The 17,236-nt window shown below is 56.6% G+C and overlaps 3 protein-coding genes across 3 annotated transcripts; 1 reads left to right on the top strand and 2 right to left on the bottom strand.

The window, feature by feature from the left end:
* Positions 1 to 1,970: 1,970 nt before the first annotated feature.
* Positions 1,971 to 3,757, bottom strand: VDAG_05610 (uncharacterized protein; the record flags this gene model as incomplete). Its single annotated transcript, XM_009652505.1, has 4 exons — positions 1,971 to 1,979; positions 2,121 to 2,868; positions 2,913 to 3,585; positions 3,709 to 3,757. 4 exons carry the CDS (start codon positions 3,755 to 3,757, stop codon positions 1,971 to 1,973), a joined length of 1,479 nt encoding a protein of 492 aa, XP_009650800.1.
* Positions 3,758 to 8,174: 4,417 nt separating this feature from the next.
* On the bottom strand, positions 8,175 to 9,824 carry VDAG_05609 (DRAP deaminase; the record flags this gene model as incomplete). Its single annotated transcript, XM_009652504.1, has 2 exons — positions 8,175 to 8,191; positions 8,309 to 9,824. 2 exons carry the CDS (start codon positions 9,822 to 9,824, stop codon positions 8,175 to 8,177), a joined length of 1,533 nt encoding a protein of 510 aa, XP_009650799.1.
* A 490-nt stretch (positions 9,825 to 10,314) lies between these two features.
* VDAG_05608 (thioesterase family protein) lies at positions 10,315 to 10,907 on the top strand (the record flags this gene model as incomplete). The annotated part of the gene is made up of 2 exons (XM_009652503.1): positions 10,315 to 10,391; positions 10,469 to 10,907. The coding sequence occupies 2 exons, from the start codon at positions 10,315 to 10,317 to the stop codon at positions 10,905 to 10,907; spliced, it is 516 nt and encodes a 171-aa protein (XP_009650798.1).
* Between the last annotated feature and the right edge of the window lie 6,329 nt (positions 10,908 to 17,236).

Below are 17,236 nucleotides of genomic sequence, written 5' to 3'. Positions count from 1 at the left end.
CCCCCCCCCCCCCCCCCCCCGGTCAAGGTTACCCATCCTGCCGTCCGCGACCCCTGCCCCTCCCTTCAACTGTCGCTTACAGAACCATTTACTCACCCAGGCCACGGCTCTTTTTTACTTCCGCAGGAGGGGAAGGGGGGGGGGACACACCAACCTCCCATGTGGCCGACAACCACCCGTTGACTTTCGGCGTCCCGATTCGTCCCCATGCCACCATGTGGTGCGACCATCTTCAGCACGGAACCAAGCCGTTTTTCACGGCACGGGAACGGGAGCTTGATGGTTTTGGGGAGATTTCTCCAACCATGGAGACGGGTAGTGAGGGGATAGAGACACGAACAACAAAGACAGAGAGCCAGGGGTGGCTGGTATTACAAGTACATGCCAGGCAGGGATCACGAATTACAGTCCTTCTCCCCTCCGACTTGCTCCCGTTGAGATGACGACTGTCATGATGCACTCGTCAGCTCATTCATCCATCAACAATATACGCACTTCGAAATCATTGGTCCTCCCAAACCTAGCCGAGAACCCACTACGATACAGCAGAATATGGCAGGGGGAGGGGAGAGGGGAGAGGGGAGAGGGGATTAATTGGAACAAGACGGCGCACGAGATTGTGGGTGAGAAAGAAATAGAGATGTTGATCAGACGATACGAGAGAGTTTGGAATCAGCCCGAAAGGCCGATCTACACGCAATCCCATTCTGCGCACAGAACCAAAGCGTTATGTACGCGAAACCTGTCGTGGATGTCGCTGTATCTGTTAGAGTGAAGCGCCAACCCACCTCCCATAATAACAGCGTTATGCGGATTCGCGCCGCTTAAGCGCTGCTGCCACCACAGGACACTCGGTGAACGCCCGTTCCAAGCATACACGCATTCAGTCACAACGCCCGTCCCTTTCCTCATCGACCAATCCCCCTTCCCCCTCCTGGTCCCCTTCTTCCATTTCCTTGCTCTGTCTTGCGAGCTCTTGGTGTTGCGGCAATCCCGTCTCCCCCCCCCTCTTCCCGAAATCTCGAATGATGACCTCATGCTGCCGATCGGGAATGCCGGCAGAGCCTTTGCTTCATTCAACATACGCAGCTGGGGGTGGCGCAGGTCACTTGGCAGCCATTCATGTATGTAAAGGTACCTGCGACCCTAAAACTCACCTATTGGGGGCGGCACTGGGGACGGTAAGACGAAGCGCCATGCGGCGCAGCGTAGAGGACGCATGGACAGAGCGAAGCGCACAATGCGACGTGTTCGTTGGGAGACAGTGGAAAGTTTGTGCATAGTGTAGCATTCAATCCCAACGATGACACGGGGGTCATGATGGTCGTCAGTTCTCAATCTCTTGCATTCCCTCCCTTACCCCCATTGCTATCCCTCCTCCCTGCCCCCCACCCCCGAATCCAGTCAAGTGTGTCAAACTCTATGCATATGGCCAGCGCGCCAAGGCGCTGCTCCCGCATCCGGGGGGGGGGAGGGGAGGGGGGTCATCACCTGCGAACAAGTACCTCGAGACCCCTCCGATTGCTGCCGGCCACCGGCTACGCCGTCCCCGTCCATTCCCCGTCTATGCCCGCCCCGCCCTGTCTGGGTTCGTTTTTGGAACCTCTTGTCCACCGCGGCCAAGACAACGGAGAAGAGCGTTGGAACAAGAAACGTGAGCGGACCAACATAGACGAGATGCCTCCACGCTTCAGCGTGTCCAAACCCCTGCGACTGTGCAAGGGGTTGTGTAACCCTCTGAGGAAAGAAAAAAAAAACCTATTCCAGATCGTACCACCCCCTCTCGATACGTGCAGTCAGGGTGAAAGCAGAAAGTCTATGTCTAGATAGAGCACGCGCAAAGACACACCAGGAATACATGCAGCGTCATGGAATTCGCAGGACAGGGATAAAAAATGAGGAAACACAGATGGCATTTCGAGCTGATAAGATAGACAAAGTGGAATCGTAACAGAAGAAGCGAAACAAGCTTAGGTATACTGTAGACTCTCAGTCTTGTATCAGGACTCTGTAAGCTCTACAAAGCCGCGAAGCTCAGGATAGCGCCGGACAAAAGTCTCGTGCATGCGCCAATTTTCAATCCGTAGAGCATGTGCGGCAAACGTGTCGTTGAGCCACACCTCGCCCGTCGTCGGGTCCATGTTGATCGCGTCCACCGGGCGACCTGGCCAATTGAGGAGACGAAGGCTATTAGCGTAGATGTTCTGAAACTCTTCTGTGGCGTATACATCCTGTCGCTCAATAATGGCGTCGCGCAGAGGACCTTGCAGCACAAAGTCCACCCATTGTGGGTGAGGGACCGTGAGCTGGCTGGGTCGGGGGGCGTAGTTGAGGACGAGGGCGTTGTAGGACTCGCGGGTGGGCTGTGCCAACCAAGCCACGACACGCTGGACGGGGAGGAACAGGGCGAGACGCTCCACCACATTGGCCATGCCGGCCTTATCGACGAGTGCCGTTATCAGCTCGGCCAGAGGGTGCGGCGCGGCGCCTGAACCGGCACTGTTCACGTCGAGGGCACGTTCGAGGTCGGCAATGTGGATTCGCGGTGCTGGGTGCGTTGGCGAAGGCGGATTATACTCGAGGAGTGTCTTCAAGTTGACACGCGGAGGTCGGAGAAGCGCGTCAATGTTTTTCGTTTGCGCGAGCCGGCGGCAGTCGTGTGTGAAACTGATGATCCACTGGTCGGCAGCGCAGGTAGGCGCTAGGACAAGGGACGGCATTTCCCAAAAAGACGTGCCCGGCTGCCGAATCAGTGGGCTGACGGCTGCTGCTGGTAGTACAGGGCCGGGTACATATTCCATGGCTCGTGAGGCAGGTAGCCGTTGGCGCCCACCTGGCTGCGATGATGCGAGAGAGGGTAGCCAGCGTCTGCGGACTGGGTGGTTAGCGTCTCAGGATTGCGTTGCACGTACGCCGTTGGCGTGCGTTGCTTACCAGAGTCTACATCGTCATAATCCATCTTGGCGGGGACGCTCCTCGCTTCCATCATCGGTGCCGGGATGCTCGTTGGGATGTAGGCGCCGCCGTACTCGTCAGTATTGGCGGAGGACGACGGGCTCGAGACGTTGGAGGGCACCGAGACGCCAGGACCCCACGACTCCGAGGCATCAGGGAGAGGCACGTAAGAGGGTCCCAGCTCGGGCATGCCGCTATAGCCACCTGACGCCGGGAACGGGGATGATCGCGGGCTCGGTATGGCCCCGCTGACAGAGCTCAGTTGTCGTCGTAGACTGGGCATCATCATCATCGTGTTAGCGAGTTGATCGCTGGGCTGGGGCTGCGCCATGTGGGCGTGTTGTAGGTTCATGGGGAGCATACCCGAGTTGGGGTACGAGTGGCCGGTGGGCTGTCCTGCGGCCTCCCTGAGGCGGTAGATCTCCTCCTCGAGGGCTCTATTCCTCCGGGTGAGTTCTTGAATAGTCTGCGACTGGTCTCCGCCTCGCTCGCTTTGCAGATCGGCGAGCTGTTGCTCCAGCCTCTCGATGTGTTCCTTGGTGCGCGCGCGAATGGCTCGCTGGGCCTCTCGGTCGTTGGCTCTCTTGCGCGCCAACTGGGCGGGGTTCAATGTCGAGACGCTCCTCGTGCCTGAAGAGTTGTTCGAGTCAGTCTTACTCCATACCATCATGATGCGGTCGTGATCCGCCCGTGGGGAAGAGCTCTCTGGTGCGGGGCGGATGAAGAAGGATGGAGGAGGGGGGGGCTGCTTACCCTTTCTCTTGGTACCCTTGGCGGGCTCTGCGGAAGAGGATCGTGTCATGGCGAGCAGTTCTTTTTATGTGTGGATGTTCGTGCGGGTACGTGTTCGTATGCGTGCGCGTAAGTGTATTCGCGCCCGTGAACAGTGGGTGGTGGGAAAGAAAAAAAAAGAAGACTGTGAATGGAGAAGAAGGGGTGGGGGTGTGTGGTAGAGGGCAGGTGAAAGTGAGAGGTCAAGTGAGGTGAGGTGATGGAAGGTTGGGTCGCAGGAGCTGAAGAACTTGGAGGTTATCGAGCGAAAGGAAAGAGGGGTTCTTGTTCGTTTATGTTGTGTTGAGGTTCGCGGTATAGGTATATATGTGTGAGGTGACGGTGCCAGTCGTCGTACTCTACTTCTGGGGAATACCTTACGTTTACGGGGTGTGCGGCAGGGGTAGGCAGTCGGGGAGGACCCATTGGCATGATATAGATCGATTTATCAGTGTTGAGCTTTCTGCATGTACATACATACTTGGTAACAGGCGTACTATGTAGGGTCCCCGGTGCCGGCCGGCAAAGGGGTTTCAGGGCGAGAAGCGCAGATGGTATAAGTTCCTGGTACAAGGGCTCATGGGAAGGATGCATCCGGCGCAAATGCTAGCTCGCGTCTGAGATGGGTCTGACCATGGGCCATGGGGAGAGGAAGGGTGACGACGGCGACGGCGACGACGGCGGCGGCGACGACGACGGACCAAGTACCCTGGAACACAGCCCTTCCGTTTGTACCTGGGTACGTAACTAGTACTGTACTCTAGTGACCGGGCTGGCCATCACGGCACCCCTTGGGCTGGCATCATCATGACAGACAGGTTAGACTGGGGACCAGGCGCAAATTGCTAACCCACTTCGAGAACTACACACAGATGCAGGGAACAGCTGGGGAGTCGTTCGGGTCGATGAGCTCTGTGGTGACGGATGGATCGTTCAGGGGGGTAGAAAGGGGGGGTGTTGGGTACTGGTACCAGGGGAGGGAGGAGAGGTTACAGTAAAAGGCAAGGTCATAGGAGTTTGTTGCTACGACGTACAAAGTCCCGTTAGAGCCCTGATCCTTGCTAAGATCCCTGTCTTTATTCGGTATAGTGCAGAACGGGGCCTCCCATGCTGCTTGGTCTTCGACTCTCGAGTCCCAGGAACCCTCATGGAAGGCACGGCGAGGAGTGACCGGGGGGCCAGGAGGGGCGTGCTCGGGGGTGTGCGACAGGCCCAGAAGATGAGGGCCGGGGTGTGTGTCGATGAAAGAAGAATCTTGATGACAACACTGACCCCCCCCCCCCTCCCCTCCCCTTCCCCTGGACCTTGTAGCCCCATCGATGTCACGGTCGGTGATTACTCTGGCTCGTCTGGTATGTCCTACCCTTCTCTGATCCGTCTGGCAGCGGGTCGCCTGGCCAGGGGGGGCCTGTGTTCCTCAGAGAATTAGAGTTTAGGCTACGCCGAATTCGTGTAAAACTCTGTTGGTCTGATGTGCCGCTAGAAACACTGGGTAGATACAGTGGAGTCGCCGTGCACTCAGGTTGTGTTGGTGTCGTCTGGAACGGACCTTTGGATCGCACCGCCTGCCCATCAGACTTTCGACGGCTGCTCAGAGAAGCCGTTTGGAAGCAACCTGATGACGCTCTACTGACCCGAAGAAGCAGAGCAGGAGCAGGAGAGCACGAACGAGGCAGGGAGCCAGAACCAACCAGTAGCCAGCGCCAGATTTGCCCGATCCTTCATCCAAAATCCCACGGCCTCCTTTGCCGAGGTCTCGGAGAAACAATCCTGGGGGGTTAGGCTCCTAGGACAACCCGTATCGATCAGCTCAATGTATCTCGACGGTATGCAGTCGATAAAACACAATCACAACATACGTATTGTGCAGCCGTCCAGACCGACGTGGGATCAAGCACACACACACGCGCACACACACGCTATCACCGTCTCGAGTGGCAAGGAAGGACCAGAACGAGACAGAAACTCATCGGCGTTATGCCACTGCCGATGAACGAGCGGCCCAGCGGCATGGAGCTCAGCTCAAGTCGTGTTGCCGAAAGAAAGACCGGTCTGTGTGCAAGTGAGATGGAACATAATGGCGGGAAACGCTTGGAGATACAGGCAGCTGAATTCGACTGCACTGCATCGCGCCGTCCGTTTCTTCATTGCGAGGAACAATAACCGAGACCAAGGGGATGAAATACGCCGTCGCCAGCCAGTCAGCCATCCAGCACCAGCCAGACCTATCCCTCCGTGGGTACTTCCGAACAGCGACGGCGACATGTCCGCAGAATCTCCGATCGCACACTCCATGTGAGGATGGAAGGCGAACAAAGGACGCGACCAAAGCCGCCCAGCTGGCCCTAGGAAACACAGAAGGTGAGCTTAAACCTGTGCTTTAGACTACCCGCTACGGAGAAGTATAGTGATTTTGGGTCTGGCAGATGACGATTGCCGACCTCCTTTTCCGTTCGCTACCTCTCAAGCATCGCGAATAACCCAAATGTTTTCGACACTGTGTCGTCACCATTCGGCCATCCCTTGTGGCCGTGCCTGTCTCCTTGCTTCACTCTCTCGACGAGCAGTCTGTGCCGCAGTCCTCGATGGTGACAAAACATCAACCGCGGTGGTGGGTACCAGGCTAGTGGTTGTGGAAGGCGAAGAATGAGTGCAGTTGGCATGTGCAGAGTCTTGCCGGAGGCATTGAAGGATTCTGGCAAACGTGATGAACAAGGAACATTGTGGTTCGGAAAAGCTGGGCAGAGGCAGCCGTGTCGGCCAAGCTCAGCTTGCGCCCAGGGAGAAATGCCGAGCCCATCCAACAACTGCCAGACCTGCCAGTGCAGATCATCTCCCATCCCCCGCATCTACGCAGTTCTTGAGCCCAACTACCACTGCAGCGACAAGGCTTGACAGGAGAGAAAGCCATTTCAGCAGAGACGAGACCGAACTAAACCCTGTGGTCGACAGACTTGAAGCTCCTTTGGAAGGACTAGAAAAGTAAACTTCACCTGCCGAGCTTTGGTAGCAAAGCGAGCTGAGCCCAGGGTGTGTGTGTGGGCATTAAGCCTGCCGGCCTCGCCGGTGCTGTACAACGCTGCGATGATTTACCTCGATGCACCGCCCAACCCGTGTTGTCTACATCAACACTCATTCACCACTGCACCTGCCGGCCATTCTACTCTTTTTACGAGATCAGTGGCGCTGCGTGCCGACTCGAATCGATCGCCGCCCCATCTGCGTGCTGCCCGACTCTCCTTGTCCTCAATTCTAGGCTTCCTCAGCCATCAATCAGGCCACTGTACTGTCATCCGGGACGTGGCCCTGAGAGAGTGGCGGTCGAACTCCACAAAGCGCACCCGAGGTTGTGGTTAGGTGTACATGTACGCGATGTCCGGTGGGCGTTGTCAGCCACACGAGCCCGCTACTCACCTCAATGTGAATATGTGCTTGATTGAGCCATCTGATACAGGCAGATGAATCCATCAGCTTGTCGGACGAGCCTCGATGCTGACGACGCTGGCGACTTTGGAAATCGGAGTGATCGATGGAGCTGCAGCCGTTGGTTGAGCCAAGGACAAGCCATAAGCTCATGTTCGGGGAGGTGGAAGAGACAGCGGACGCGGGATTACGCACCACCTGATCCATCAGGTGTTTTGGGTCCGGGCGCACAGGGTACGTACCGGGGTACGTCGGCCACACACGAGCGTGGAATGCGTAGTACCGAAGCGATGGGTGGTTGGCCCAGTCCCCCGGCTTGGGATTTCTTTCAGACCCCTCCAACAGCGGTCGCAACTCGGACTTGACTCCGTTTGCGGGACGAGCTATCGGGCAAGGCATCAGCAGGTGATGTCCTGGTCCGCGATGGCGGTTGCGGCACACAGTAGTCTGCGTGACAACTCTTCGTACCCAGTACTGGCCGGGTGGCTCCGCAGTGGCGCAGTGGCTGTCTTTGCCGCAACAAAAGATCGGGCCAGGCCTACTCCTTCACGAGGGCGAGTCTGCTAGGTGCTGCGGAGCGAGAAAGAAGCTGAGGAAGAGACTGAGCCAGCAGCGGAGATAGCCAAGTGACTCTGGTTCGTTGGTTTGGGGGAGGGGGCTTGGGTACGTTGTGCGGCGCAAGCTCCGTAGAACCACCAGCCACTCAGGAGCGAGCTTGCAACGCAGCCAGCCCAGCCGACAGGAGCCAAGGCAAAGATTTGGCTTTCGGAGCATCGGAGCCTATGAGCCCCTAAAATGGCAGCCGGTGAGAAAGCGGCGGCGCCGAATCGTAGCAACTCCAGGTCATTCTCAAAGCTGGTCGACATCAGGGAGGCTGCGGTGTGAGTAAAAGACATACTCCACAAGTCAGAGGCCTCGCGAAGGTGTGATGGGATGATATTCTATTTCTTTGCTTTGGATTCCTAAGTCACGTCAATCTGCATGCAGCAAATGGACACACATCAGGCAGGGAAGCAAGACGGCCTCTACAAGGTCAGATCGACTGGGTCATCCTTGACAGCTTCCACAAGTTCTCCCAGCCCGCCCACCGCTGTCGGTCCACTCATGCCACTCGGTGGAAGCGCCCAGGAAGGCAGAGGACTGCAATAACTCCATTTACCTCCCGAGTCCTCGTATCGAAGACTGTGAAGGAACAAAGACAGCTCCTGATCACCTGGGTCCGTGTAGAGCGGCGTGTCGCACGTCTTGCACAGCTCACCAGAGAGCTTCTCAGCTCTTCGTTTGTGGTACAAATCCACCATTTCTTCGTGGTATGCTACCGCGTCAGCAACTTCTTCCTTGCCCATCTTCTCGAGACGCGACATGATATCCTCATCCGTGTGCGTGGTCCCGTCATCGTTACAGCCGAGATCGAACCCCCAGACTCTTTGGTTGGCGTATATCGGGTCGTTCTGGATGGGATAACCAAGGAACTGCAAATGCACGCGGATCTGATGTGTCCTGCCGGTCAGGGGCAGACAGCGGACGATGGAATAACCCTTCTTGGAAGTCCACGGGCGCTGCTCCTCGTCTGCGGCTTCCTCGGGCGTCTTGGGTCTTTGTTCCGGCCCCTCGTCGACGTCGGACGACGCCGGAGGGTAGTAGGCCAGGCGCTTGAAGACGGTACGAGCGAATTTGCCGTTGGCGCGGACACGGTTGAGGCCCAGACGAGGTGATATCTGCAGCAGCGGCTGGTCGCAAACCACCTCGCCATCAGGAAAGTGGCCGATGACCCGGGCGACATACTCTTTGCGCACCATGCGCGCCTGTATTTGACGGCTTAGGTCGGTCGCAGCTTGCGCGGTCTTGCCGAAGCACAGGATGCCACTCGTCAGACGATCGAGCCGGTGACAGGGGCGGGGCATGAAGTGCGCACCGCGCTCCGACTTGAGGATCTCGACAACCGAGTTGAAGTTGTAGCGGCCGGCGGGGTGGACCGGAACGCCCGCCGGCTTGTTGACGATGAGATAGTCATTGTCCTCGTGGATGACGGCAATGGGCTCCGCCGTGACGGGCGGCTCGTGGCGATGGGAGGTGTGACTGACTAGATCACCGTTTCTGATGACATAATCGGCGCCAACGACTTTGCCATTGGCCGCAATCTTGCCATCGTCCATGCATTTCCGATAGTACTCGGGTGTTCGGTCCCGGAACTCGCAGGAAAACACGTCTATCAAGGTGCGACCACGCCAGCGTTCCTTGCAGTAGGTGTTGAAGGTGTGATAATATGGTTTCACTTTGCGCAGGCCGTCCTCAATGACGTAGGGACGCGGCCAGGGTCCTTCGAGAGGGGTGATGATGATGTCCGGGAGAGCATTGCCATGATCGGGTGTCCTCTTCTTCTGCTTCTTTTCCGTCTTCCGAGCGGGCGGCAGCGCTGTCTGCGCTGCCTCTGCCTGTTCCACGGCCAGCTGCGAAGGCACCGGGTCAGGGGGCGGCGTAGATGTCATGGGCGAGGCGACAATGGATCGGGTCAACCGCACGAAAGGCGCCAAGAGACGTCCGAGGGCAGCCACTTTGATGAGCGGGGTGGTACCAGCCTTGTAAGGACGGACCGGTCGATGCGCGTGATGGGTTGATGCGATAGCGCGGCAGACGACGGTGACGCTGAGCAAGTTGTTTCGACCTCTACTCATCTCAAACGGCCGTTGAGGATGCGATCTGCGTCGGGAGTCAGAAAATCTTGGGCGGTGAGTCGCGGCAGATTGGACCGGTCGAGCCTCGCATGGTCTGTGCACGGCATTGCCCCCGCTATCCCCCTCGCCGCCAAACCAACAAGCCTCGGTTCCGGCTCATCATTTGTGGCCTCAGCCACTATATCTGTCTCGAGTCGGCTCCGTCCCCTGATCGCCCTGTGTCACCTGCGGAGGGGAGTGAACGATACTCTACCGACACGCATAGTGCCATTCCCAGGTACATGTAAACCGTTTGATTCTTAATCACTATCTGAATGGTTTCGGGATCTACCAGTCTAGAAACCTGGAAGAACCGCCCCTCCCCCCACCCTTCTGCCCTGTTCCTCTTCTCTTGACGTATCAATTTCTCGCAATTACCCACCGCCAGTCCACACCACCATCGGCCTTGTGTGCGCTGTCCAGCGAACACCAGACAACAGACCACGAGACCATGGCTGCCTCGCACCGAGAGCTCAAACGGCGCCGCCGGCAGGACTATCACTACATTCTTGACTACCGGACGCGATGGTGGGTGCCTCTTCCCCATCCAGTTGTTCCATGGACTTGGAGGGGGGGCGTGCAATGAATAACCATGAGCAATCCAGGGCCGATAACGACATGTACCAACACATGAACAACTCTGTATACAACTTCTTGTATGACTCGGTGGTCAACACCTATCTCATCGAGCACTGCGGGCTCCAGCCGGCGTCTTCCCCGCAGCACGGCGTGGTTGTGCATTCGCACAGCGATTATTTCGCATCCATATCATTCCCCGCTGTGGCCGAACTGGCCTTGCGCGTTAACAAGCTCGGTAAGACGAGCGTCACCTATGAGATTGGTCTCTTCGAAAAGGGTATTCAGGACGTCAGAGCCGTCGGGGAATTCATTCAAGTGTTTGTTGAGCGCTCCACCGGCCGGCCGGTGGCCTCCGGTATGAGCCTCGAGATGCGCCGCGGTCTGGAGCGCATCCATGTCGGTGACCGGGCCGGTGCTGATAGCCCTGCCGGTGCCGTCACAGCGAAAACCACCAGCAAACTCTGAACGGATTCACTTTATTCGTCTCCTCCAACATGGAGCGGATACGAACCCCAGAACGCCGCATCGTTCCTTACTGGCCACATCGTAGCGATGCACGTCAACGGGTCGTGACACATGTCCACACTCTCGAGAACGTAGTACTTAGCTCAGATGGCAACGCCGTTCAAAAAAAGCAAATGCATATCCTATGAGATCGCACAGGATCGCTGCCACCAAATATGCATGCCAGTGAACCCTGTTACGCTGTTCATTGGCTCCCCGAAGCTCCGAGACACACTGGTCGTGGTCGGCGTTGTTCCCGATATGCGGCCGGGCTGTCTGCGCCATGACTCAGGACTATCTGCACGCTACTGCGAGCTGGCATCGGCGTTAAGGTCTTCCTTTCTTGCCCTTGGCCCTGGCAGCTAGCTACTATGTAGGTCCCACTAATCACGCCGATGCCGGCAGTGGGTACGAGGTGAGCCAACCAGTATGCGCATTTGTTTCTAGTATGCCCATTTCATTGGAGCGAACAGTAGCGCCGGCAGATTCCTTGGTGGCAGATGGACCCAAGACCTCTCTCGGCTCCAGCTCGAGAGGAAGTGGGGGGGGAGGGGGAGGGCGTCAATGGATGAAGAGAAGGACGAAACTGGAAGTCGCGGCGAAGGATGCAGAGAAGAAGCTTGAACAGCGGAGCCTCAGGCGATCTGCGGTGGCCCCGAGGAGTGCCCTTGGGGCCCGAGTTGTGGGCATGAGGAACACCGTGAGAGGGGCGTGGAGTGGTGTCACCACATCACCGGTGGATTCTTTGTCTTACACACAGATGAGCAAGCGACGTACTTCCGACTGGTCAGCGCAAAAAGCGTTTGAGCCTTCCGATTGCGAAACAAGAAACGTGGTCTGTCATGCAAGTAGCATTCAGTCTTGGGACTTCGGCAGACTTGAACTCTGTTTGCAACACTCCGGGCCAAGTACCGGAAGTTCCATCCATGGGCGTTCCTTCCAGAAACCTTCTGGCGGCCTCTAGGGCTTCCGACCTGTTAGCACCTGCAGCTCATGCAGCTCCTGCAGCTCCTGCAGCTCCCTGCTCCTGCAGCACCGGAACGCTTCCAAGCCCTTCCAGAAGGACGAGCGACTCAGCTTGCCGCCCACGCCGGCTGCTTGGCAAACGGCCTAGACGGTGGACACGCACCAGTTCTTTTGATTGCTATTCGATCTCGCAGAAGACTGATCTTGAATCTGTGCTGCTACTACCACCTTCAAGGTACCTTGACCGCCCACCCTCCCGACATCCGTTGGCCATCGTCGTGGTGTTGGTGGGTGGTGAACTGGTCGTGACTTTACTATGACTGGCGGCGTCTCAGCTTGATGTATGAACCGCATTTCCGGTCGCTTCTGATCGCAATTGGAAGATGAGGACATTTGGGGGGGGGCAAACCGCACAGCGCGGCGTCGCACGCCTCGTACCGCTCTTGCCAGTTGCTGGACACCCTCCCACGCCATGTCTCAGCTCACCATCCTTCACCGCCGTTGCTCAGCCCACAGCATCCCTCACACTGAGCGAGCCCCAGCCCTAGCCCGAGCCATCTTTTTCTTTCGACGGCAGCGGCTGACATGGCCTGCTCGACGCATCGCAGGAACCCTCTTCCCCCCCTGGTTCATTAGTCAGTTGTACATGGTATACGTCGTGAATGCATCGCATCTTCCCTCGCCACGTAAGGTACCTTCCCACCATGCATGATATTTCCTCATTGAGTTCGTTTGCCACTCTCTCTCACCCCCCGAGCCCCGAAGGAGGGAGACGGTGCGCTTACGATGGACACGTGCTACGCTGGCCTTTCTGCCTCCGCCGATACGTATAAGTCAACGGTACCCGACGGTGGGCAGCGGCAAGGGGTGGAAAACGTGGCCGGTACACCATCTTGCTGGTCGGGGCTGGTGTCTGCCCAACCTGCCTCCGCGGCGTTAACCCCTGTCGCCCCCGCTTGGCATCCACGTTTTGTTGTTTTGAGTGTGTTCATCACTTCCTCATGTTGGCTTGGGCTGCGTCTGGCGTCAACGACTCTCCATCTATGTCTCTCTCGCCTGTTCGTTCGCATAGAGTGTCGCTGTGGCCTCTGGCATTTATTTTGCTTGGTTTTATTTGGAAACCATCCTCTCTAAGCACGGGTTGATGTTCCATGGAACCCGCCTCAGAAGAAGTCAAGTCTCTCTCTTCTACGAACCAGACTGGACGAAGGGCAGAGCGAGAGGTAGGAAGCTCGCCGGGGGTCAGAATTTTGACATGGGCTGTGCAATAGAATGCTAAATGTACAGCGGCGTGAGCGGGCGGAACCCGCTTCGACAGACCGGATACCGCGCACGTCAGCCTAGGATGCCTGGGAATGCTTGATCTAGGAAAGCGCATGACCCGATATCCGATCAAACATCCTCGTAGGGCCGGCCGCAAGCATATGGCCTTCAGGCTACCCGCCATAAGCGTCTGTCGGTCGGTCGGTCTGTCTGCATTGTTGCCTGGCCTGTACTGGGCATAGTCCCTGCCCCGTCGCTATCAACACCACCTCCATCGAACTTGGGGAGGACAGAGGATGGAAAGGGCGGAGACAGAGGTGGAGGCTGCGCACGGCTATGTCATCTGCATTCGCGCCATCCTCGTATGCGCTTGCAAAGCCTGTGAGGCTGGCGAGGTTGTCACAGCCCATCGTTGCTATCCTATCCTTTTCAAGCCAAATATGCTGTGTACCTTAGGTACTCACTCACACACTGGCCCCGCCCAGCGCGGCACAACTTCAGAGCTGGCCTCGTCTCGCAACACACACGGTGCCACGTAACAAGTTCGTCGACTTGACTTGGAGCGAACCATCTTAGCCTCGAGCCTTGAAACCTCTTCTGTGCGCCTTGCAGTTCTCTCCACCCATTTTGTCTGGGCGTTGGCCCACGCTGCGGACTCGTCCCTCTTCGTCCGCACCATCGTGACCCCCTCGTCCTCATGCCTGACTCGGCCTTTGCCTGGTCCTGCCAGAAACAACATGGTATCTTGTCTATCGGTAGGTATCTGGTCTTTAGTCTCTGGGTCTCAGGGCTTAGCACCATGCGCCTTGTCGCGCCTTTTCACGCTCGTCCGTTCAAGGTAGCACAGATGAAGTCACGTGTAGCCAGGCATACCGCGCGTAGCCGGGCATAGCGCGACAGTCGCCTACCTGCACCTACATAGGTACCTAGCCACGGGCAACGGACAGCTCCCGGCGGCTTGGCGAGACAGGAGTGCCCCAAGGCGTGCTCCGAGTGCGTGCATGGCTCCTTCCTGTGCCGGCCAGGCGACTGTGGGTAGGCCGGATGCCTTGTACAGGGCTGGCGAGCTTCGCAGGGAAGGAGCTTGCGGCCTAGGCCTATGCGGTAGACTCGAGGCGGCGTTGCGAACAGCCCTGCGGACATAGAGTTCAGGTGTCTCTTGTGCCCACATCATGATGGACCAGGCGGGCTGGCAAGTCTAGCCTGCATAGGTGCCATCTTGTCATCTTCGTACCTGCATCACGTCTCGAGTGCTTCAGAGCCTTTCTTGGGTATCCTGGGACACAAGCTCGCTCGCTCACTCCGGGGTGGCGGCAGCAAATCGCGACCTGTGCCCTCGACTTGGACCCTGCATCTCCCTCTCTCTCTCTCTCTCTCTCTCTCTCTCTCTCTCTCTCTCTCTCTCTCTCTCTGCCAGCAATCACGAGGCTCGACAGGCGGGTTCAGGCAGCGGGCTTATGGCTGTACTGCATGCAGTGAGCGACCTTGCCAGTGGCCATTCTGAGGCAGGCAATTCCATGCGCCTTGTGCCAACGAGGAAGAAAGAGCGAGTGATTGCGCGACCTCACCGCGATCTCTGAGGTGCGGTCGTCATCTGGGTCTGGAGCGAAAGGGTATCGTCGGCTGTGATCTCTCTGGGTTTCGAGGATGCCTTCTCGATCCACAGTATCAAGGGTTTCTATATTGAACCGCTATCTCGGGCCATCATGCAATCTTCCGGTGACGGTCTGGACGCGTCCGAAATCTATTCCATGGTGCATTGTATCTGGTGATATGAAAAAGTTCGGGTCCAGGGCATAATAGCAAGTTCCGAACACGTATTTGTCGGCGCCTCGCAAGTATCGGTATTGTAGTGAAGGTTTGGTGATGGAGACATAGGCTGACATGGCAGTTGGGAGAGGAGCTCATCTCAGTATAAGGTAGTCACTGTGCAGGGTCATGGGCAACACGACCCAATACAGCCTCCACGACGCTGAAAAAGGCCGTCGAGCGCAGCACGTCACCCTACCCAGGTGAGGTGGTTGTGGGTGACCGTATATATCGCCTTGTCGATGACGGCGTTACATTGTTGTGCCAGCGTGAGTACATCTTTTGGCCTATCACCAGGGCACAGCGCATGAAGATTCCCGTTCACTGGTGGAGGGAAGGGCAAATTACTGCAGTCGCACCGGTCCATCGCCACCCATTACCTTGATTCTGAGTACGACCTGCCCTTCCCCTGGTTCGCATTAAGATACAGAATATTAAGACTGATGCGAGCCGACAGCATTCTGGCCTGGCACATCCCCTGTAGGAAGCTGCCATGATGGGTTCATCCCATGCCATATACCTTCTCGGTTCCCCGGACTGACGGACACCACGATCGAGAACCTGAGTCGAGCAACAGCGCAAGACCATCGCCAATCGTGAAGCCAGTGGCGAGTCCGACGGAGCGGGTAGGGCTGGACGGTATTCTTGATTCAGGGTGCAGTGGTGCCGGCATACTCGCCCTTCGAGGATCGCCAAACATCCTCTTCACCCCCTTTTCCCCTGGAGCCGATTCTGAATAATGTATTTGTCAGGCTGCATACGTCCACAAATCGGTGCTCTTCCTCTCAGCTCCCTGGTCTAGCTTCCAAAATTGTCCCGATACTAATCATGACGCGGTGCGCGTAACGAGAAGGTACAGGAATTCCCGCTCTCATACTGATGCTGCATGTGTCAGTCATGTCTGACTCAACAGCCCAACATGGACGAACTCATGGGGCTGCCGTAGGGCTGAAGCTGCTCATACAATCACACGATCCCCTGTCAAAACTGGGAAAACTAGCCTTGGACGCAGCCATTTTCTTCTTCAGCTGTTTGAAGCTATTCCATGGCATGACGCCGCGGTTCGACAGCACTCACACGAGGCTCTGGCTTGGGTGTTCCGAATCGGCATCAAACGGCACTTGACCCCTGACGATGCACCTGTATCATCCTTTAATCGAGTCGAGTTTGGATTGCTTCAGCGCAAAGGCCACTGCCACACTATGACGTTCCCTCGAAGAATAGAGGTTTGCACTCAAACCGGGCACCATGGAGCCTGCCGGAAGCTGTTTGAGACGCCTAGTATACGTCGCCAGTTAGTACGTAGAGCGTGACAGCTTCCGAAACAGCAATACATCGAGGCTGCCGTGGATGTGAGGCTATGAACTCTTGAAGTTTCAATTGGTGCCACATAACCCGGCTTAACGCGACCAACCTGTCAGCAGTCAGGATATTTCTTGTAGAGACGCCACAATTCGTCGACTTTGAGTGTTTTCTTAAGTGATACTCCTGCATAATACAATTCGATGCAACGTATACATGGAACATAGGTTCTCATTTGACAAGTACTAGCGGTGACCACGTGGTTGGGCTTCGTTATCATTAAGATCTGAAAAGCATTAGGGGTCTGCCGTATACCCATGTTGGCATCTGCTCAAGCTGGTCATTTCCCGGACCGAAACACAAAGCTAGATTTGCGAGCTCTGAATTCAAGACACCGCCAGCAAATGAATGCCGAACAAATTCAGAACTCATCTTGTTACATTGATGCGACATTGAGGGCATATTTCTGTGCCGCAGGAGAGATGGCGATCAATTAAGCTTATCATCTTTCATAACTTGAGGCGGAAACTTTACTACAGTAGTGTTGCCGATCAGGCAAGGTTCTGTTCTGTGACCCAGGAGTACTTTCATCCCAAATGTGGAGTCCTCATTTGATGCATTTGTTCTGTCGTTATCGCCCCGGTAAGACTCCTTACCGATGCTGGATCTGACCAATTACCTTCGTTTGGACTTCTGGAAGTCTCCTTTTGTACCTTAACAACAATCAATCCACTTTGTTCAATTCCGTGGTGACAGTTATGAGCCCGGGCGACGATACAGCTCCTTGACCTTCGATATCTACAGCAGGGCGCCTACGGCCAATACGCCTGCTGCGAAGCTGTCTACAGCTGAATCGCCGCTGCACTTCAACAGTCAATTGACGCGACGTTTCGCCATTGACGACCACTGGCCAAGGGCCGTTACCGACATCCTCAGGAGAGCGATCATCT

The sequence above is a fragment of the Verticillium dahliae genome, genomic scaffold (assembly GCF_000150675.1).
Source record: "Verticillium dahliae VdLs.17 supercont1.10 genomic scaffold, whole genome shotgun sequence".
NCBI lineage: Eukaryota > Fungi > Ascomycota > Sordariomycetes > Glomerellales > Plectosphaerellaceae > Verticillium > Verticillium dahliae.
Note: the sequence above shows the minus strand (reverse complement) of the source record. Positions and strands in the feature narration are given on the sequence as shown.